Raw genomic sequence first — 24,914 nt, forward strand, 5'->3', positions numbered from 1 at the left:
TGACTTGATGGTCGGCTAGTAAACACCAGGTAGCACGTGTCTCCCTTTGCACATGTTGCTTTACTCTCAGTAAAACGTTTAAAAGACACACCCACCCCTACACCACACTCCCACATACACTTATAAATGATAAATGCCATCTCGAGATTGACAAGATAATGTTAAGTGAACTAAATAATTGATTCTTAATGAAGATCCTGGGCTGGAAAGCGCACATTATGCAAAACTTTGCGTGCATGGGATCATTGTCTCTGTTTAAGTAATGTACCTCTGGGAATGCAAAAACTTTATTAATTGTGTCACACAATTTAGAACTAAGGCTCAATATTCCAGTACATTTATTTCCGTTGTCTTTTGTCCTTTCGTCGTCGTCGATCTACTCATATCTGAGTATTCGTGACCTTTCTGATGAAGTTTCTTCCTTTGCCTATTACATAAAATCCGGACAAGGGCTAATACAAAAACTGTCAGTTATTTCAAAAAACTGTCAGTTGTTTGAATTAAATAGTAATTAAAGTATAAAATAATATAGGCAACACATATGTTGTTATTATAATATCGGAGGCGGTCTTTGTGTGATATCTGAGTAGAAGCTGCATGTGTATTTACAATCAAGTTATGTTAACAATATTATTTGATATATGTATTTTACCAGGTGGAGCTACATAATATTGGATAATAATTTAATACTAAATAATGATCTGACTGTTTGGATTATTAATGTTCTTGTTTCTGATTAAATTTACGAATCTCTTTAGTCTTACATACTTACTCTATTGTTGTTGTTTTTTCTGTGATCAATAGAGGTACCGTACTTACAACAGAGACATTATGAGCCCATACACGCAAAGTTTTGCATAATGTGCGTTTTCCTGCACAGGATCTTCATTAACAATCAATTATTTAGTTCACTTAACATTATCTTGTCAATCTCAAGATAGCATTTTTTCTATGTTCCCTATACTTTCCACGAGGGTTCGAAGGTCATAATGGGGGCAAAGGTTAATATATGTTCTATCATGCTGTAATATACCTCTAATTGGTCCTGTTTATGCTAGGAATAAAAAAGTCAATTGTCATATTGCACTAGGGTGCCTAGTTAAGGAGTTATAGAGTAAATAAGGTCAAATGTCACATATCTCATGCACAGTAGCCAAATTTTCAAAATACACCGATTCAATCGAAATTTGTCTTAAATTACTCCTCTCGCCAAACCAAATAGTAAAATAATTTATTTGAGAAATTTCTAACCTCAGAATCGGATGAAATTATGGGTCAAATGTTATGCTTGTACACATTTCTATTGGACTTTGGCTGCATGAAGGGGACACATGTCAATTTGTAAGCGCTCTTTAGCAAAGTCATCGTTCATTGAATTTACAACCGTGTGACAAAACAGGCGAAAAATGGTAACTTTTTGCACAAGATTTGCAATTTAAAGAAAGTTTGCCATTGCTCATTATAATGACACTAGTATGTGGACAATTTAATGACATAAAATTTGAAAAAATAATTGTAAGGAAGACATGAGGTTTTGACTTTTAAAACTTACACTTTGGCCAAAAAATGTGCTTGGACAGGTAATTTTCAACATATTTACTACATTCGCCTCGCCTTGAATTGCGTTATCTGTTGACCTGTGTTGAGACAATTCACTGCTTGTTTGTGCTCAGGTGTACCGAGGTGGAAACTGTGCATAGATGGTTTATAAGAGAATCGTTTTTATATAGAAACCTTTCCATATGTGACAATACAAAAATGCACTTAAATTGTGAATTAAGTATATGTTTGAAATTTCTTATGTTAAGAGGAGTACTATGAGACCAGCTTCGATGAAATCCGACAATTTTTAATTTTGACTTTTGTGTATGACATTTTTTATTTTTGACCTATTCGACCTTATAATTCCTGAACTAAGCACCGTAGAAAAATATGACAATTGGCTTTTTTCTTCCCTGTAATGAGAGGAACAATTTGAAATACATTACATCATGATGGGACTATTTTTAAGTTTTCCCCCACTGTGACCTTCGACCCCTCGTGAGAACCACAGGGGTTATAGAACAAATATAAACAATTAAATTCTTATCATTACAGGTTTAAGCATGCAACAAAAATGAAGATAAATTCCCAAGCTCATAGCGCCCTGTACTATAGGTTACGCTAGGGATATTTTGAAACTCACCTGGACTGAGATGGTCAAGCTTGATTCTACTATTGCTGTGTACGTTTGGAACCAATTGAACTAGATTTAATTTAATAATCCCAACTTGTATACGTTTTTTTAATCAGCAAATTAAATACTGCTCTAAATGAATTATTTTGCGTTATATACCATATCTTTGTCAGTGATATTCTACCACAAAACAAGTCAGAACATGCAGAGTTCATCAGTGATATAGATTGAAAAAGAACTTGAGCTTGACGATCATTATAACCTGTAAATGATTAATAAGAAGAAAGGAAATGAGCCAAAGATTCATTGAACCGTACTAAAGGTGGTCTAGACTTCTATATGACTCGATCGAATCAAAATGAGAAATAAGTCGCAAAAATGAACTTTTGTGCATTCTGTTAAGTTTTTGTCCTATTTAGCAGGGAAATTTACAACAATTTCAATTGGAATTAGACTTAAAGTTATTTAGACATGAAATATAAGCATTTTGCAGAAATCAAATAAATTACAAGTGAAATTTAACACTTTTTGGCCATATGTCTCAAAATCAATATTAGCGACAAGTGGCTCATTTTGTTAAATCTTGTCGTATAATCGATGTATCGACTGAACTTAATTACAGCACATACTCCATGTAACATTTCAAGCAAAAGAATAGAGTGATGAAAATGTTCTCGGAAGGTATAATTAATAAGAATATTTCACTGTAATATTTTAACCATAGGAAAATGTGTGACGAAAAGGATGTTGGTGGCATAGTTAAATAATTAGTGAACATGAACAATATAAAATTATGCTTAACCTTTTAGCAATTTCGTATCAGTTTATGTATCCGACTACCGCAGCAAAATTGATCTTAATTTTAAAAATAAATACATCATCTATAAAATCATTTTCTATAGCAACTACCTCGTGGCTACGTACGTCGAGGTCAGTGACGTGAAGCAAGGAATGTTTTATAGTAAGTTAAGAATTATCTAAAACTGAATTGTTCTCACAAAAATGTGTGTAAAGATAATACATGTGAAAGGTTTAATATCTGATTTATTTTTTCAATTTCAATAGACCAAACAATACCTTAGGCATCTACACTCGTGAGACTTTTTGACATTTTTGATATAGAATACAACGTGTACTCTTTCTCTTCATCGTTAGCATCATACAAATCTTTAAAACGCATACTGAAAGGGGTTTATAATGTTAAATGATTTTAAAGAAACTACAAATTAGTTGTGACATTTTGTAACATTAAGTGTTTGACTTAGATAATTATTAGAATATCACTTTAACCATCAAACGTGTATAACTATTCAAAGCCGTAACAGCTTTAAGTTCACTGAACATTTATACTACCTATGCCCAATTTAACTCATTAAATGTTCTGACACTAAAAGACAGCCCATCTTTCATAATATAAAAACAACCCTAGCACTTAGCTGCGGGTAAAACGCTATCGGGACCCTTCATAAAATGCCAGAAAGAATATTGCAGTTTTATCTAAATGCGAAAGTAACGATTTCCCCTGTTAATATTGATTTATACATGGGTAGCTAAAAGGTAAAATGACAGTTGTCACACCTCATCTGTTTTTCTATCTTATCACCATCGACAGAAAACGAATTCAGATTTCCTCTATTTTGTTACTTATTATACATATTTTTGATTAAAGTAAATCCACCGTTCCCAACTTTTGCTTTATATTCATAGACTATAAATCCATGCAATATCCGATGTTTTTGTATAGTTAGTGTTATAAACACCATGCTGGATTTTCCACTGAAATAAGTTACAAGGAAATTTGCTTTTTCTTACGCTTCGAATACAGTTGACCTTTCGAGTAGCTATAAACAGTTTTGAATTATGTAATTTTGCTTCCACGATAAAGTACAAGAAATAGGCATTTTGGAAAGTTGTTGATACTTCATGAGTCTTTTACTATGAATATACTTACTTATTTAAATGTAACAAACACAAATTGTATGTCTGGCAAAAGTACTCTTGTTTTAAAGCGGCATTTAGTGATCAACGGCATTATCCTTCCACTTTTCTCAAAAAAGAGAGACTTTTCTACCACTGGAAAACTCTGGCTACATAATGTTTATATACCAAAAAATCTTGCAGATTAATTCGTTTAGCAAAAATATCGTCAAGTTTGAACTACGTTCTGGTACACCAGAACGAAATTACAACACATTGTCTATAGAGCAGTGTAATACACACAATCATGCATAACTCACAAATGCAAAATCTTTTTTTGTGTGTGTGGATATCTACTGAAAATAATTGCACAGGATGCTAGGATCACGAATTTAGTACAGTGCGCTATAGGTTTGGGATTTTCTTTTGCTACATTAGTGGAACCATTGTTTTTTGGCATCTTTAAACCTGAAAGGATAAAAGTTTAATTTATTTAATTTTTTTTCTATACCCCCTGTGGTTCCCAAGAGGGCTCGAATCAGTCCCACCATGTTGTAATGTATCTCTAATTGTTCCTCTCATCACAAGGAGTAAAAAAGTCCATTGTCATATGTTTCTACAGTACTTAGTTCAGGAGTTATGAGGTCGAATAGGTCGAATGTCAAAATTTTCATACACAAAAGGTCAAAATTTAAAAATGGTCCGATTTCATCAAACTGGCGTTAAATTACTCCCCTTAACATAACAAATGTCAAACACATACTAAATTTACAATTTTGGTGCAATTTGAATTGTCCTGTCCCCTTTCAGAGTTAATGCAGCCAAAGTCCAATAAAAGTATGAACGTTTGGACAGTATTTATTGTGGGACATTAGACAGGGGGCATAGAAAAATGGAACCAATTCTAGTTTTATCTTTTGAGGTATACGGATGCCAAAAATCATTGGTTCCACTAATGTAGCAAGACCAAAGCTAACTCAAATATCACTCCATATCGACCTATAGTAATTACTCCTTTAAGGGGGTACTACACCCCTCAATAAATTTATGTCTATTTTTGCATTTTTCTCACAAACTAATAAAACAGTGGTAACAAAAGTTATGTATATTATAGGGGCAAGGAATACAATTACAACACTGGAATTTCAGTGACCCAAGACAAGCGGTTTGTTATTTATGATAAGAAATAAGGTACCGCTAGGATGTACCTCGTTTCCTATCATATATACTGAACCGCTTGTCTTGAGTCACTGAAATTTCAGTGTAGTAATTGGATTTCTTACCCCAATAATATACATAACTTTTATTACCAGTGTGTTATTATTATTTGAGAAAAATGCAAAAATAGTCACAAATTTACCACAGGGGTGTAGTACCCACTTAAATATATATAATAAAATAAGGAATAATACTATGTAAGAATACAAAATGCAGTTAGAAAAAATACTTCATTCCAGTGTGACTGACAACTGTTAAATGATATAATTTGTTGCTTTCATGTTTTCCGGAAATCATCAGATCTGGTTTTAAACGGATGAAACAAATATCAAGCGCAAACGATGTATGTGTTATTTTTATTTCAATATTTTTTTCTGAAAATGATGCCAATCCAGAGATAACGATTAAGAAAAAATATATATTTGCCCCCAAAACAGAAGATGCATATTTTGAGCTAATAAACAGTGATCCTGTGCTCCTCAGTGTCGCACTGTTCCTATACATCTCCATAGAGAGCTGTAACCCATAATCATTACGCTTCGTTTCGCAATCTCTTTGAAATCAATTAGGGCAAAATGACAGTAACAAAAATGACAACTTAAATTTATCATCTATCATTCACGTGCCAATTCAAAAAACATTAGAGATCACTGCAGGTACACGGTAGCATCTGTCATAACAAAAGTAGGCCCAACCCTGAGAGCTATGTTTTGCATTCCCAAGTCAAACTGTGGTATCTTAATATAAATTCAGCAGCAGATACTGTTTTTACATTAGGAGCAGACTGACATATTGTTTCCCGACTGCTCAGTGCCTGAAACGGGTAAGTGCAATAGCTGTCCTGTGAACAATTGGCAATTTACACACAGTACATTGTATACATATACACAGGGTAACTATACATGGCAGCTATTGCACTTACCCACTTCTGGCACTGAGCATTCGAAATACAGTATATGCAATGCTATTTACTCGTAGATATTGCATTGATACTTTAAAAAGAGCAGATTGATTCAAAATCACCTGTCTTCCACGTAATAAGGCAGTTTATGATATTGTAACATGGTTATAGATACTCCATTTTTACTCGAGATGGAAGATTTGCCTCCGGAATTAATCTTTGCACGTAGGAATAATACTCAGTGCTAACTTCCAAGTGCACGAGGGATTCAACAAAGCAGTGTACAAACCTACTCCAGATGTCAGCGTTAGATCGCAGTAACCTACAATTGAATGATTTAATATAAAAAAGTATTATTGTGCATCATATTTTGACATACTTAACGTAGATTTCTATAAACACTAAATTTAATATTTCAGAGTTTTAATTTCGGTTTTTGACATTGTTTTTCTCACGATTGGTGTTTACGAATGCCCCAAATATAGGTAATTGGGTGAAGTTTTAATGTTTAACTTGGGTGAAATGTTTTAAAAAGCAGTTAAGTTAATGATAATACGTTAAAAATATATGAATCAATGTTTAAAGCATTTTGCACTTTTATTTGCAAATCTTACAAATAAAAACTTTGTAAAAGGTGTAAGAGCAAGCATCTAAAGTAAATATCACAAATAAAAACAGCTGAACTTTAACATTAAGGGAACGGAGCAGATGCACATTTCTATTGTTAATTTAATAATTGTTCTCAGATGAAAGAAGCAAATTTCTGAACAGAGATGGAATTGTACTCAAAAAAATCTTCAACATTTATCAAGTTTGATGATTACTTAAGGAGGGCTTGTTCTAATTTTCCATGCCCAACGGGACACCTAAACGCAACTCTTTTTTTATATTTTAAAATCTTGTGGTGCCTTTGGGTGGTTTCCAATTGACGTTCCTCGGTAATGTAATTGACAGTTCCAAGGCACGCGAATCACTCAGGAGCGATACCGCAAGGGATCTAACTTTTCACGTCGATACTTCTAAAGTCCAATATTTCTAGAGATATTTTTGAGGAAAAAATCTGAAATGCAAAGTCAATATCACAATTCGGTAAAGGCAGATCTTAAAGCAAACAAAATCAAATTTTTATTAAATTAGGTTTGACACACATAATTACTCTTTGGTTTCTAGTCAAAATAATACCGAATCTAAAAGTAGGACGAATGTAACGGGACAAATCGTGCTTCACTAAATAGTCTGACTCTCTTCTCGATGTATTTATCTAACGATGTTATAATTATACTGTAAACTTGTTATTTGTGTTATTCTGTGACTCATAATAAATGATGAAGCATTGCTTTCCACATGAGCGTTCTCTCGGATGTGATGTCACATGTATACACAAGGCAAAAATAATACAGCAGTGTCTGAGGCAGACCACGCGCAATATTTTCAAAACCCAACTTGCAAAACATTTGTTGTTTTAATTTTGTGATATAATGTAGCTTGTTGTACTTACTATTGGGCTATTTGAAATTCAGACCTTAAAAGTACTCAATTTGAGAGCTCATTTTGGAAAATTCCGTGTTTTTTTTTTTTCATTCATTGAGAATTGCATTTTCAAGCATTTTTCCAGTCACATTGGCAAGTGAAATGCTAATTTTATTAGAAGCATACTTGGAAACCCGGACATTTCTTTATTGAAAAGCTAGAATCCAGATACAAACGATATTTTCCTTACGAGGATGTCAACTGGCCTGGTTCAAATGTTGTAAACGTCGTTAAAATAACAAAGGGCTTGTTTTCATGTACACCACAATACGCCGTAGAAGTGACGTAGTTAATCGGATACAATTTTGGCTATATCGCCCCGAACTACAACGTTCATGCGGTACCGATGCATTGAACCATAGATGTCAAAGAAATGCTAATCACTTGCACCTGTAAGATTAGTCTCTTTGAAAAGAGCGGTATTGTATTCAATCTATTATATGATTGAAGACAGGTGATGAGTGCAACCTGTTGCAGTGCAGCGCGGTATATTCAAAAATTGTATTCATCTATTGCTATGGTAGTTAATCCGATTATGACGTCACTTCTACGGCGTATAGGGCTAGCAATCAAATCCTGGTTCACAATAGGGACTGTCAATCACATTCGGAATTTAACAATAGAAGTGGTAAAATAGTTCACGTCTAAACATCATACTCGGGTTGTCCAACACATTCGACCCCTCCATAGGAGCTTATTATCAAGTACGTGGGCGCGATCAGTAGGAATGTACGTTGTAAAATAAATTGTTATGCAAAAGAAACATTTTGCACCGAGCCCAGTGATAATTAAAATGTCTTTTAAATGTAATTAAAACACTTTTGACTTTAAAAGATAAGTAGTATTATCGTTCAATTTAACACTCGTTATAATGATTATGGCCCAAAATTTAATATTGTGGTATTATTCATAAAACTTGTTTGCTAAAAATAATGCAACAGTACCATCAACAACAGTTCATCTTTCAAACCTAGCACATATAAATGATATACTGCTTTAACTGGAACATCCCAATGTGCATACCACGATGCTCTCAATCAAACGCTATTCCAGTTTCCCATTACTTCATTATACAACACTTGAATGGATACACTAGATACAGATAGAGAAAGAGAGAAACAAAAATCTTGCAAGCATCTGCAAGAAATGTTCATTTCGTTATAAGATAAATTGCTGCGGGGGATATCGACAAGGATTTCTATGGTGCGCTCTATGATGAAAAACTGGGGCAACATTAATAACGTGAACATTTTGGTGGCCTTATGGCTCAAAGAAATTATAGGCTCTCATTGTGAAAGAAGGAAACCTTACTGTTATAAAAACAAACGTTTCAAATAACGACACAATTTATGGCTTAAACAGTACATCCTAATTAGTCAATTATGGTGACATAATTAGCTATATACGTGTTTACATATCTTATATTTATTACAAAGTCACTGCAAAAGTTAATTCTAATAAATGTGTCCATAACGACAAACATCAGAATTTATAACCAGATCCTAATGTAATAGCTTGTGAAAATTTGTTTTTGTCATTTTTTGTCACGTCGGCATTTTCTTGCTATTAGGACTACCAAACGCTTTAATGATATAAAATGCTTCTGATACATTATGATAATGTACGTATCATACGATAACAAGCATTCAACACCTTGAATTAACAATCTTTACGCAATGTGTTTACTCTGTTTTGAAAGGTTGTGAACGATTAAAAAACAGCATACTAAGCACGCCATCATATTGTTTTATACCTGAAAGCTGAAAACAACAACAAGCCGGTAATTGTGCGCACCCCTTAGAGGAGAAATAGAAAACTCAAAGTATAAACATGAAGGTAGTTGCCCGATTATCAGATTATAAATAGATAGTTTTCACCTGAAGGAATGCAATTAGTTTCCACTCATGAGGTACACTCTGTGCTTCCAAGTTACAACGCAGTATGTGTGGAGCGATTATAAAACAGATACTGCATCTCTACTTGGGAGACAGGCTGTGTTTAATATGTCTACTAAAAAATGTCATATCCAAGTAAATACCAGACCATATACTGCACTTTGATTTGAGAATCAAATATTTTGATTCAGACGGTTATCAAAAGGAAGGGCCGTACCTGCTAGTAATAAGCAAACCGTATACTGCGTTTGTATTTGGAGGGCATATCCTGTTGATATGTTGCTTTACATAACGAGACCCTAGCCAAATTTATCGTATCGCTACCTGGGAATAATATTGATGAGTACAGTAGGCTATATCTGTTTAAGAATCTGCGAGCTTAGTTTCCAAATATCTTGTATTTAGATGAGCAAAAATTACATTTGAAAGCAGAATGGATAAATAATGGATAAATAGGGATATTTGTGCTCTGTAGGGGTTCAATATTGCATAACCATGATAACGTCATTCCCATGTATATTATTAAAACATATATATATAAAACTACATTATCAAAGCAATATTTTGCAACTTGAATACATGCTTTTCAACAACTCCTCCTATACCTGTGTACAGGAGCCAACCGTTGTTAATCCGTGATGAAGCCACACTTTAAATGTAGCGTATACGCGAACGCGGGCGAGACTACGCGTAACGTGAGAGCGCGTAAAATTCGTCATGCCTTGAACCTGTGTGCGTATGAAAGCTTTTCAAGTTGAATTCAGTATTTTTCAGGTAGCGGCTAAACATTGCAGTTTTATTTTGTAGTTTATTGCTGATATCAACTGAGAAATCATCGAAGTTTTGGAAGGCTGAGTGGCAATGAATAAGTGATATTCCTTATGAATTTGAATGAATTATACGATCTTTAGCTTCTTTTCGTTGTTGAAAGTGATTCAATCATGTTTCACCGTTGTTCATCACCGTTTAAAAACTCGCGTCCGGCGCGTCTGCGTGGTTTACTTCGCTCGGGCAGCTAAAGCTGTCGTATCGTTTTTAAACGGTGACGAACAACGGTGAAACCTGAATGAATCCCTAAATTAACTTAACTGCTAATAGTGTAACAGGCTCATCCTTTTCTGCACTTTTAACACGATACACTCATATACATTGACATGAGTGAAAGTTTAAATGATTGCATACTCTGGATTTCCATGACAAATTTCGGTCCAGGAACCAGGCTTTGTGACACATCAATTCAACATAAGGCAAGATACACATGATGAACGCAAAAATAAAAGCCAATACTCACATAATATAATTGTAAGAAAAGTTAAAAGTTCTCAAACCGCTCTGACGAAATAAATATAACAGCCTTACAGCCTATGTTGTCAAACACGTTTTGTTTGTTTGTGTGTATTTGTTTATCTGTGTTTGTGGTTTGTTTTTGTTTCAATACCGTATTTCGGTTTTCCCCAGAATTTGGTCCTAGGATGTAATGATAATAATACAGCACACCTACAAACCTTCGAAAACTCAACACCATTACTATACGCCCTAAAGTGTAAAACCAGTTGCTTATATAATACGACATCGCAGCATGGATATTCTGACATTGGTATTAAGCCATAGGGCGCAGGTGTTCTTCAACACAGAAATGTGAAAGCATGATAACCTTTTACATTTTATGCTTACAGATTGGGATAAAATGAGGCGCCAAAGTTAGAGATGCTCTATTGCTGATAAATGCAGATTCGTCAGATAATGTGAAGAAAACATGTGAAAATAAAGCTGTTAAAGGTTTATTAGAATGCATGCTCATTGCCGATATGAATGATATTTTGTTTCCAAATGACTAGCATTTTAAAGAAAAATAAGAAAATTAATACATACACCATTAAAAAAACGAACATTAAACTGCAGAAATGTAAAGCCTACGTACCTTATGTGTTGGTGTAAGAGTAAGTGTTATTGTGTATAGGGTTGGAGGTTAGGTTTAGAGTTAGGGTAAGTGCGGTGGCCTTAAAAAGGTATTCCATATTTGAATTTCCCTTTAGATTACAGAGTAAACTATATTGTTAACAAACAAACATTAATTGTTTACAGATATAGCGGGATTACAAATATATTACTATAAATCATATTGAGTAAATATGAATGAATTTATCTATGCACTTTTGGTGGTTATTTTCAACCACGCGTTTCTGTCAATTCAAAAACCACAACCCAAACACACTAAACACGTGTTAAAAAGGTGTACACAATACAATACCAATTATAATTATCTTGGATTGGTTAGTGGTTAAGGTCGATGCTATTATCCGAGTAAAACGGATAATTTGTCATTTTATCTCTCGTGTTGTTTTGATACTATGCATTAGATGTCTGTGAGAAATGACCGTGACATCTTGTTTAAGTAATTATTTAAAAGTCAATTCAATTGTAATGGCTGTTTTCAAGTGTACATCAATCATAATCAAGCAAAATTACAAATTACATGTAGATGTTAACTATGCACCCATGTTAAACTCGTGAAAATAATTAGCCCACTACTTGCATTTTGGAATACCGTAAAACCTCGTCTACAGGCATATAGTGTGTTTTTGATGAAAGCTAAATTAAAACGAGACATCCGTAAATATGCCAATACAATATTGTTGGTCTTACAATGGTTATTGTTTGTATGTGTTTGTATCGGTAATTAATTTACCTTAACTCCACAATATTATAATTTTGTCGATGGATGGCGTCTGGGTTAATTACGCTTTCATCAAAAGCACTCTATATGCTTGTAGACAAGGTTTTACGGTAACCTTGAGGTGTTAGGTAAATAAATATTGACATCATTTACAAACGCATTAATATAATGAACCTGTCTTTTTTCAATCTCAAAATAACCAGTTAATCAAGGAAAATTACAACTATGCAACAATATTACATATTTCTCGCAAAATCATGAAATTAATTAACCCACTAATTTGTATATAGCCTGGAGGTTTTTGGTAAATATATATCTACTTCATTTACAAATGCATTATACCAATTGACCGATCGTTATATCTCGTATAAACAACAACTACAGAGGTGGCATGAATATACCTTTGCGTTTATAGTTTACTACAAATTTAAGTGATTACCAAAGTCAACTGGCTATAGTTAATTTGATACCAAGAAAGCATTTACACTGAGTACAACCTACTCAGCTATTGAAACGGCCAAAGAGTGATATAATCCTCTTTGGTAAAATAGAGGAGCTGAAATTGTAATTCCTATAACTCTAAATCCTACGTTTCAAGCTAGACCAATTGCTAATTTTAGCTTCGACTATATATACCAGAGTGGCAGAATGCCGTTGTAAATGCTTAAAATAGTCACCAGAGTCTGCAATTCTAAATTCACTATTTGTTCTCGTTTCTGTGTCTTGCCTTTGCCCTGTGGACTAAAGAGCTAAATTGATACACATGACCGTCGGTACGGTTTTCTTCAATTGAGTAGGTGTAGTTGTTAAGCTTTAAGAATTATCAGTGATATGGAATGACCCGTGGACACATTTACTAAAAATATGTTTTAGTAATAATGATGATGATCTTGATGCAAATGATAATATGAATATTCTAGTCATTAAAGTTAACAAATTTTGTAATGAATACAATATAAAATGTAAAAGAATACATATGATTATTATCGCTATTCCTAAAAGTTCAACCTTCAAACCTAGCAAACAACGATAAAAGCTTTCACTGGAACATCCCAATGTGCATACCACGATGCTCTCAATCAAACGCTATTCCAGTTTCCCATTACTTCATTATACAACACTTGAATGGATACACTAGATACAGATAGAGAAAGAGAGAAACAAAAATCTTGCAAGCATCTGCAAGAAATGTTCATTTCGTTATAAGATAAATTGCTGCAGGGGATATCGACAAGGATTTCCATGGTGCGCTCTATGATGAAAAACTGGGGCAACATTAATAACGTGAACATTTTGGTGGCCTTATGGCTCAAAGAAATTATAGGCTCTCATTGTTAAAGAAGGAAAACTTTACTTTCAGAAAAGCAACCGTTTGAAATAACGACACAATTTATGGGTTAAATTCCTGATTAGTCAATTACGGTGGCACAATTCTGATACAGATTTGCTTTATTTCGTGTGTTTTTTAAAAACCTTTTAATATAAATTTACCACAAACGTTAATTTTGTAAAATATGGGTATTAATATAAACAACATACATTTTAACCAGATTCTACAGAACTAGTGAACCTTGTTATTTGCCAGTTGCTTGTCACGATTTAATGAATTTTTGTACGATAATAATTGCAAATCAGGTTGTGTTGGCTTTTCCGTGCTCTAACGATTACCAATCGCTTTAATTACATAAAATGATACTGACACATTCTGATAATGTATCATACGATCACAGGTATTCGACACCTTAAACTAGCAATCTAAAAGAAATGTGTTTACTCTGTTTTGAAAGGTTGTGAACGATTAAAAAACAGCAAACTAAGCACGCCATTAGATTGTTTTATACCTGAAAGCTGAAAACAACAACAAGCCGGTAATTGTGCGCACCCCTTAGAGGAGAAATAGAAAACTCAAAGTATAAACATGAAGGTAGTTGGCCGATTATCAGATTATAAATAGATAGTTTTCACCTGAAGGAAAACAATTACTTTCCACTCATGAGGTACACTCTGTGCTTCCAAGCTACAACGCAGTGCGTGTGGAGAGATTATAAAACAGATACTACATCTCTACCTGGGAGACTTTTGCTGTTGAATATGTCTGATCTCAAATATTGAAGACCTGAGCACAAGAAGACCGTAAGTCCACTTGGCCCCTCAACATGAACACACTCAAGTTGCATTATAGTTTCGTATAGTTTGGTAATGTTTTATACATGTTCAGGGCCCAAAACAAATCTTTCACAACCTTTCATGATATTTTAACCCTGGAACATGTATTAAACATTATAAAACCCTAAGAAACTATACGTAACTTTAGTGTATACATGTTGAGGGGGCCCAGTGGACTTACGGTCTTCTTGCGCTCAGGTCTTCAATTCAAAATGCTATATCTACAAGTAAATACCATAACATATACTGCACTCTGACTTGGCAGGAAACTATTGTGATTGAGTCAGATTGAGTTGCTTTACGTAACGAGACCCTCGCCAAAATTGTCGCTACCTAGGGATTATATCTGTTTAAGAATCTGCAAACTTGGTTTCCATAAATCTTGTTTTTTGAGAAAAAAATATTATGCAATCGAATGCAAGATATATATATAAATATGGATGCGTAATCTATATAAATATGGATGCGTAATCTAATTTAGGAGTATATTATTGCATAACATTTCCATGCATGTAAAGTTACGTAAAAAATCCATATCGACAGTACATTATTAAAGTAGTTTTATACTTTTTGCAACCACATTGAATAGATGGTTATTAATATATACCTCCTGCTGGTAACAGGTTCATCTTTTTCCACACTTTTATCACCCATACACTCATATTAGCACGAGCGAAATGATTGTGTGTTCATTATTTTTCTAGATATATATGACAAACTTCTGAACAGGGGCTAAGCTTTTTTGGAACCATCAAAATCAAAATAATTATACTACTATGAAAAACAAAGAAAACTATGAATAAATTAATCTCTATATGTACTTTTGGAGGTCATTTTCATCTACACATTTCTGTCAATTCCAAAACCACAAACTCATTGATACACGATAAACACATGTAAACAAAGATGTATAATATAATAGGAATTATAAACACCTTGGATTGGTTAAGGTCATTGCTATTATCCGTCTAGGTATTTCCGAGTAAACCGGACAAATATATTGTCCTTTTATCTCTCGTGTCTTTTTTACACTACACATTAGGTTACAAATGACCATGACATCTTGTTTAAATAAAATCATCTTCAATTGTAAATCCTGATTTCAAAATAAGCGTTCATCACTAATAATCAAGCAAAATTTCAAATTACATATAGATGTTAACTATCCCATCAATATTACATTTTTATTGTAAACTCATGAAAATAATAGCCCACTAATTATACCATTTTGGTATAGCCTTGAGGTTTTAGAAAAATATATATTGACATCATTTACAAATGCATTACCAATTGATTAACCTTACTTTATGAGTTGAAATAAAAACGGACGACAGAAGTGGCATGAATATACCTTTAAGACGGGTCCGGTAGAACGAGTCAATTTTTGGCTAATTTTGGTCACTTAACTATAAAACTGTAGTGTATATATTAATATTAATACTTTGATCTTTTTATTTAGACAATGAAGCCATTATTCGTGTCATATTTTCTTGTAAGATCTTATAAGATCTTGTAGTTTTTGAGCTCAGGCTAAGGATATACCAAAATGAATGTTTTTGGTATTCCCCCAGAAAAAAATATCATAGACGGACAGAAATGACCTCCATGTGTCAGGCCTTGTGATCTTCTTGTTACTTGTATTTCAAAATTACTCAACCAAATTAACAATTTTTTACAAATAATACGATTTTTAATTGTGTTTATTAATTTATTTGATTCTAAAAGAAAAAGGGGTTCAAACTTTAAAACTCTTTTTCTAGAAATAGCAATTTGAGTAGCATCTTAATCGCAATATTTCAGTCTAGATACCATTAGGTCAATTTCCCCTCCAACTCTCCTTAGGGGATCGGGAATGAGCGTTTTGAGCGTTTCGAAAGTATTTTTTGTGAACATTAGAGCTCATTAGACATATCGAATGCATTCTGAATACGAAGAATGTCCTTCTCATATCAAATAATTCTGTGACAAATGATTAAAAATTGATATTTTTGATATTTAACAGTACTCGAAGTAAACTGTATAAATCTGATGATTTATACTTAAAGTGTATGTAGGTGAGATGAAAAGCCGACGATCAATTGAAAATTTTGACCTTTCGTATCGAAGATATGGATTTTTTTCCCAAACACACAAAAAAAATTGGGTCTTTTGGGGGAAAAAATCCATATTTTCAACATGAAAGGGCAACATTTTCAATTGATCGTCGGCTTTTCCTCCCAGCTGCATACACTTTTGAATATATCATTAGATTTATAAAATTTACTTCGAGGACTGTTATATATCAAAAAATTTGGAAAATATCAAATCTTAATAATTTGTCATAAAATTTGTACTATATCGTGAATTTCAAAAAATGAAAATTATTTGATATCAGAAAGACATTCTTCGTATTCAGAATGCAATTCGACATGTCTGATGTGCTCTCATGTCCCACAAAAAATACTGTGGAAACGCTCAAAACGATCCCGACAATAAATCAATAAATACCCCATCCCTTAAGGGCTGGGGTATGAACGTTTGGACAGTATTTATTTTGGGACATCAGAGCACATCAGACATATCGAATTGCATTCTGAATACGAAGAATGTCATTCTGATATCAAATAATTTTGATTTTTTGAAATTTGCAATTTAATACACATTTTATGGCAAATCATTAAAAATTGATATTTTTGATATTTAACAGTACTTGAAGTAAACTTTATAAATCTGATGATTTATACTTAAAGTGTATGTAGATGGGATGAAAAGCCGACGATCAATTGAAAATTTTGACCTTTCGTATTGAAGATATGGATTTTTTTCCCAAAACACAAAAAAAAATTAGGTCTTTTTGGGAAAAAAATCCATATCTTCAATATGAAAAGTCAAAATTTTCAATTGACCGTCGGCTTTTCCTCCCTGCTACATACACTTTAAGAATATATCATTAGATTTATATAATTTACTTCGAGGACTGTTATATATCAAAAATTTGGAAAATATCAAATCTTAATAATTTGTCATAAAATTGGTATTATATCGTGAATTTCAAAAAATGAAAATTATTTGATATCAGAAAGACATTCTTCGTATTCAGAATGCAATTCGATATGTCTGATGTGCTCTCATGTCCCACAAAATACTGTCGAAACGCTCAAAACGCTCATTCCCGATCCCGACAATAAATCAATAAATACTGTCCAAACGTTCATACCCCATCCCTTAAGGAACTGTTTACTTCAAATTTAAGTGATTACAGTGACCAGTGTAAATTTGATACACGGAAAATGTGCACTGATCAAAACCTACTTACTTGTTATAGAGTGCAATAGAGTAATATAGTACTCCAGCGAATATATAGAAGGGCTTAAATTAAGGGCTAAATATACTTGTTTACATTTTCAGCCCTTAAAACCTAAATTCTACGTTTCAATCTATACCAATTGCTAATTTTGGCTTCGACTATATATATATATACCAGATCTGTCTTTGTAAATGCTTAAAATAGTCGTCAGAGTCTTGAACTCTACATTCGCTATTTGTTCTCGTTTCTGTGGCTTGTCCTTGCCCTGTGGACTAAAGAGCTAAATTGATATATATGACCGTCGGTATGGTCGGGTTCTCTTCAACTGAGTAGGTGTGCATTGTTAAGCTTTAAGAATTAGCAGCGGCTTTTCCCCATCGATCTTTCGGCGTTCCTCTCTGAATATATTCAGTCTCGTCTGATATGAACAACTATTTCTCAATTATGCTATATTCATTTACACTTATATACAAACACTCTTACTAAAGAGTTGTTAGAATTTTTGAGCGATCTTGCTATATAATTGTACCTGGCATTATCTGAATTTACCGTCGTTTTTGCAGAGAGATAAGTTTTGTGATGTAGAGATTTGTTTTCTGTTATCTGTTTCCAGGTCTCTTCTATTATTTCAAACATTTCCACATGAAACCAGATACTTTGTATATTAGTACTCCTTTCAATGCAGTTTTATTAATGTGAAAGTGAAATTTGAAACGACCCAAAAGTATGCGTTTTTTTTTTGTGGGTGGGGGTTTGTGTGTGTGTGTGGGGGTATGTATGCTTTTTCCTCTCTTTTTTGCAATCTTCATATCACTTCCACGCATTATATTACAGATTATAATTATGCATGCCTACACACAACATAGGAATGAAAAGAAATAAGAGACAGGAAAAGAACCTATTGTATTAAAATTTTAAAAGAATGAAAAATAAAGCAATGAAAAGAAAAACATTACACGTTCAGCATTTTGTAGTCTTCTTTGCTCAAACCCCATCAAATTATGCCATCGGCTTCTTGATAGTATACGTTGATATGTAAATAGACGACGTATCTATCGTAAAATGTTTTTGAATTAATAAACGCATTCATTGCAAAGCCAAGAGAAATGCCTGTGAAAGCTATTAATTGTCGTTCCTGTCGAGTTACGCGATTACCAGAAGGTCGTATGTGTACATTGGATAGCACGCTTGAATGCGGTAAAAATTGGCATACATCAGATATATTTCCGCATTTATTCTAACCTTAAAAGTATATGCCTTAAGAATTAAACTTTTATACATCTAATTAAACTTTTAGATCTGTTTTGATTTCAGGTCTTAATGAGGAATATCAATTGCGCTTTTAAGAAACAAATTACATAAGAGTGTCCCAAATACTGTTATTACAATTTAATCCATCATTTGCCAGCGGTTGTGTACATACGGAAAGGGTTATTGGGGCGTCAAGCTTGGTATAAATATTTGATATTATTACCACGTATATAGAAAAGGGATATCCCGAGTCGGATAAAATAATTGTGTACAAGATACAGATAATATTGACACACATTTCATTATTTTCTAATATAATATTTTGTGTTTTGTAAAATCTTTAGGCTTTATGTCGTTTTACGCTCTCAAAATTCTCTACAATTTAAAGTTCAAGTCAGTGATCCCAGCGCAAGTGTAAAAACAAATCAAATTGTTTATGAATTGCTCAAAAGTGAAAGATAAGTCGTTCAAATTGTCAAATATTTGTAAAATATATAATAAATGAAAAATTTGGCAAAAAACAAAGAAAACAGCAGTATTGACGAAGTTGAAGCCCCATTTAAATACATGTAGCTAATTTTTTATACTGTCAGTATAGAAATTACAGATTCATATAAATGCCTTATTTTGTCTTTAGATACACGGCTTTCGGCTGAACCACTAGCAGGCTATGTTAGCGCATCTTTGACAATGGCGAAGGTATATACCAAAATCTGAATTTTGATGGTTTCGTCCGGATGAGCAAATCACTGAATGGGCCTTTAAGTATAAACAATAGCTTCCTTTCGTTATCACAAAACAAAGAAACTGGCACTATGTATCCACGCTTACAAATTGCATTATGATTTGCAGTATTTGAGAAAAAGATAAAATATTGTTATTTTATATGCCGTGAAATATCTCTGTATATTTTTCCCAATCTAAATTTAATATCAGTGCGCTCGTCTGTTACAGCGAGGTACAAATCAATTCTATTCCATCTCGCAGTACCTATCTTCCCCGATGCGAATACCAGGTTGATAAGTCCGCTCACGTAACTCTAAATATTTAATGAAATTGCACGTAGTATATGAGCTAGGGGTATCCCAAGTTATGTTGTGCCACTCACTGAAGTACTTGAATCACTGTACGTGTCTATTACGGCTATAATGTCTCGAGATCAGGTTGTCTTTTGTTTTTGCAGTCTTGTGTATAGTGATGTATACAACTATTATGATTGTTCATTACTGTGCAAGTGTTTTGCCCGCAGATTGTGTTAATTCATTTATCAAAAGTTATAGAATAAAAGCTATATTGTATTGTAACATCTAGAACCAGTAGATAAGCATTCTAAATGTTGAGTACATGTAGCTACAATATAATACTTATACAACGAAGCATGTGAAATTGTTAAACAGGACATATTTGAACTAAAATATTTTGGAAAATATTCCAGTTTTTTATTTATTGATTAAAGCAAGGACATTTCCATTGCCTTACACGATGTCGCTTATGTATACTAGTATCATTCAGAACTAATCGTTGCAGTGGATTAAATGATGTCACTATCTATTTTAGATCACGCAAATGGTAAAGGTTGTTCGCGCAATGCACGACCCTGCTTATATAAATGTTCCCCATTGTATGCAAATTTTTGCTACTTCTACTACATAGATGTGTTTGGAGCATAAGCATGTAGATATAGACATGGCTTTTTGTGTCCAAAATAAGGCAGTTAATTAAAAGTTTAAAAAGTAATTGATATCTTCTGCCGGTGACGGGGTACTGACCTTAACGGTAATAGGCCCAAACTGTTAGCAAAATTCAGTTCCCAAGACCCGACATTGTTATACATTTTTAAATCAGTTGTCGGCATCTTGTTCAGTTCATAGAGTAGTCTGTCCCAAATTAACACACAATTTCTTCGAAAACAAGGACAGTTTAGAAAAGATTACCAGAACACGTTTAAATGTTGGTTATATTAAATATTTAAAGGGAATGAAACGCTATAATAATATAATATTCAAAAACATTTCTGAAACCTTGCTGAAAAGCAATCTAATATTATAATGTTATTTGACAAAATATTGTCAAACAAAATATTTCAAAACGTGAATATCCAATGTAGAATGGTGATTTTATATGCCAAATACAGTTCAAATTACTTATTATTTTCTTTATTTTTTCCAGGCTCATTTTCTTTACATATTTTTAAATGTGGGTTTCCGATAACTGCCATGTTTCGATATAGGATTTGTTTCCGTGATGTACACTGTATCTTCCTATTGTTGATATTGTGACAGTCGTCCAACCCGTTTTCTAGAGCCTTAGATGATAGGACACAACTTTTGAACCGGCGCGGCGCATTAAATGATCCCAACTAGTATGCCTCTATAATTCGCCTTGATATTACTTTTTTATACACGAAACATTACGCCGTTTCGCTTTTCATTCTTTATTGAATAACAGAAATGCAATAATTGTATATTTGTTGATATAATTTTTTCAATTACAAGTACAGTATGAACAATCTCACTTTGTGTGGTTTGTGCAGATATTAACACCTATTAAAATGCCAACACGAATGTGAATTTCATTTCAATAAAACATTGCTGTAGGGAATTTAAATGGAATACTCCTGTGTCAACTGATCAGAATGGTAGATAAATGCACTCACAGAAAATTGTATATCCGGGAGAGGAGTCATGTGATAATCATCTGCTTGAAAATGTGAACGTAGCAGAAATCGATCGATGTTCAGTTGACTGAAATAAAAATCACGTTCCTGTATCACAGATTGTTTCTTTTTTGTCATATTATCCACCATGTTCTCTTGTCATTTTATGCTGTGCATATATATACGTACACGTATATATTGTAAGCTTTTGTTGAGGACTCACATTCAGTAGCCAGGATTTATGTGTGGGAGAATGTCCAGAAAGTGGGCGTTGTTTCAAAATAAATTCGCCACAACATGTGTACATGCAAAATGTGGACATAACCCCTCCCCTAGCACGGTTGTTTGATGTGATCATTGAATAATGTTTCTAACAAACATTATTACAATGTTCAATTATTGACCTGAATAATATCAACAGCTATCACACTAACAAACTGCATAATTATACACAATATATTGTGTAGCAATATTTAACATATATTTTTGTTTCTATATCAAAACAAAATTATATTTTCCTGCTTTTTGTGGCAATTTTAATTCTATAAACTGTACATTTGTGTGCAAATTGAGGTTGCTATTTACATATATTGTATATTTAGATTAGCTAAATAATATGAGTTATACCTAACAATTCATAAAGGGTTAATTCCCTTGTCATTTGTTAGTCTGTTTGCTGATGTTCTAATAACATATTACAAGTGTCTACCTCTTGTAAAGATGTAAATAAGGTTTTACATAAATAGCGCCATCATTGTTCAACTTTTCTTTAAAATGACTCAGTTTTACATGCCGTCAAACAGCCCAAAAATGTCTGAAAACTTAATTTTTCTTTATAGTAAAAAACAAGTATATTCTTGGACTCAATCCAACGACCCTATAATTTTGAAAAATGCGAAAACAGTTTTTACTGTACAAAATAATACCGCCCCTTATTTATGAAAATCCAGAAAGACTTTTTTCCAGTCTATAGATTCGCATTCTAATTGACTAAAAACAAAAACGTATGGATATTTAGGCACCACAATAACATAATATATACGAGGGGGTATCAAAAAGTTTTAGAAATCGCACAGAAGCGAAACACCTATATCAATGAAATTTTGTCAGTGCTATCACTGGTCCTTATGTACATTATGGTCCAAAAATGGTCTCATAAGTATGTTTACTTTTTTTACAGGTGGCACTAGATGCCAATAACCCGCTGCCCCAGTTACTGCGCATAAACTGCAAGATTAAGAAAATTGAGGCAAGCAGCGTTATTAAGATCCTGCTTTTGAAGGGTTGCAGTTCCTAGAAAATCGATGATGAAATGAAAGTTATCTTCGATGGTGATTGTGATATTGTCACTGTCGCTTTTTGCAAAAGGAATGTTTATTTCATCACATATTTTCTGGGCACTGTAACCCTTAAAATGGAACTTAATCATGCTGCATGCCTCAATTTTCTCCATTTTGCTGGTTATGCGGTTACATAGGCAGGTAGTGACATCTAGCTCCTGTAAAAAAAGTAAACATACTTATGAGACCATTTTTGCACCATATTGTACATAAGGACCAGTGATTGCACTGACAAAATTTCATTAATATAGCTCTTTCACTTCTGTGCGATTTCTAAAACTTTTTGATACCCCTCGTAGATTCGTGTTTCTTTTCGGTACTTTAAACTGAATGGATGCCAGTTTTTTAAAGTATTCTAACACAAGCTGTACATTCATGTACATGATGTGCGGATTCCAATTTTCTTCTCATACATATAACATTTCTAATAAACATTCTTCGTACTGTTATATTTTTCAGGTGTCTCGGTTAACCTCGGATGAAATCAACCACAAAAAGCTTCGAACCCGTACCCTACATAAATTTACTATATTACACTATTCACCGTTCAAGGCAGTTTGGGATTGGGTGGTTTTACTGTTAGTTGTATATACCGCCATTTTTACACCGTATGCTGCAGCTTTCCTTCTAAAGGTAAATAATGCACTTTCCATTCCACACAAACATACATCACTACTACATTTCCGAAATTTTATTGGCAGTACGATTTTGCAAATATTAAGCCATTTAATTTAATTCGACTTAACCAGGAATGAAAGTTTAATTTCCATGTTTCAAAATATATAAAGGATAAAATCTCCTTATTTGGTACAATTTTAGACGTATCAAATGACCAGTCACAGTAGGTAGTACAAGCAGTTCTTTTTTGGAACAATATTCCCTTCAAGAATGTTTTACGATTAGACACATCAACTATTGGTAGTAGGCTTTTTTGAGTAATTAACAGTAAGTCTTGAGTAATTAGATTTGATCATTTCTGATTTTCTTTAGTCAATGAATAATGTATATCGCATGTAGTCGTGTATTGCCAGGCCTTGTGTGCAACGTCATGTTTTTGTTTCCTTGTCGCATTAATAAATTGTTTGAAATATCGCAATATCATTATAGAGCTAACCCTCTCAGTTCGTTACGCCTTGGGTACATGTTCTCTTGTGTATTTTAATGTAATAGAATTATAAATGTATAATAATTTGAATAAAGTGCTTCTACTCTACATTACTCAACTCTAATCTACTCTACTCTACTCTACTCTACTCTACTCTACTCTACATTTGATGTAATTGAATACAATTACAATGAATCGCGCGCAATCAAGACTTGTGTTGTTCGACTAGAACTACGTCTACTGCAGTATTTAGCATCGTCATTGACCCATTAACCTTTTCTGAATCTTATGACACGGTTATTTAACAAAGTTCCGTATCTTACATTTTCCCTCATTATAGGACGATGAAAGACGAGCCAAACTTAACAAAGAAGCAGAAACCCGAGCAGGCGAAGGGTTTACATCCAGCTATACAGGTCCTTTAGTCGTAGTCGATTTATTCGTCGATATCATGTTTGTATTTGATATATTTATCAATTTCCGTACGACCTATGTAGATGAACATAAAGGCGAGGTGGTGTCAGATCCAGCAAGGATTGCCAAGCATTACCTCAAAGGCTGGTTTGTTATCGATGTCCTAGCTGCAGTGCCATTTGATTTGATACTCTTTGGTATTGCAACAGATGAGGTAAGTTTGAGCTAGGGATAAGAAATTCGTGCTACATGCTCCCCTACAGTTTTCAACAATCCGTGCTTATTTGTAGCTTTGGTTCCAACCCGCGGGTTCCAAACTGATATTTTTACTGAAGAGAGCCAAGGGTAATAAACAAGACGCAGAGAGGGAAGTGATGCAATT

The 24,914-nt window shown here is 33.5% G+C and overlaps 1 protein-coding gene across 4 annotated transcripts in view; it reads left to right on the forward strand.

Moving 5' to 3' along the window:
* Nucleotides 1–24,914, forward strand: part of LOC140169646 (potassium voltage-gated channel unc-103-like) — a 335,180-nt gene that overhangs the window by 275,997 nt on the left and 34,269 nt on the right. For all 4 annotated transcript variants that reach the window (XM_072192927.1, XM_072192928.1, XM_072192930.1 and 1 more), the window contains 2 exons: nt 23,473–23,646; nt 24,459–24,746. In XM_072192927.1, the coding sequence (XP_072049028.1) occupies nt 23,473–23,646; nt 24,459–24,746 (462 nt within the window). The remainder of the gene's footprint in view (nt 1–23,472; nt 23,647–24,458; nt 24,747–24,914) is intronic.

This window comes from Amphiura filiformis, chromosome 14 (genome assembly GCF_039555335.1).
Source record: "Amphiura filiformis chromosome 14, Afil_fr2py, whole genome shotgun sequence".
Lineage (NCBI taxonomy): Eukaryota > Metazoa > Echinodermata > Ophiuroidea > Amphilepidida > Amphiuridae > Amphiura > Amphiura filiformis.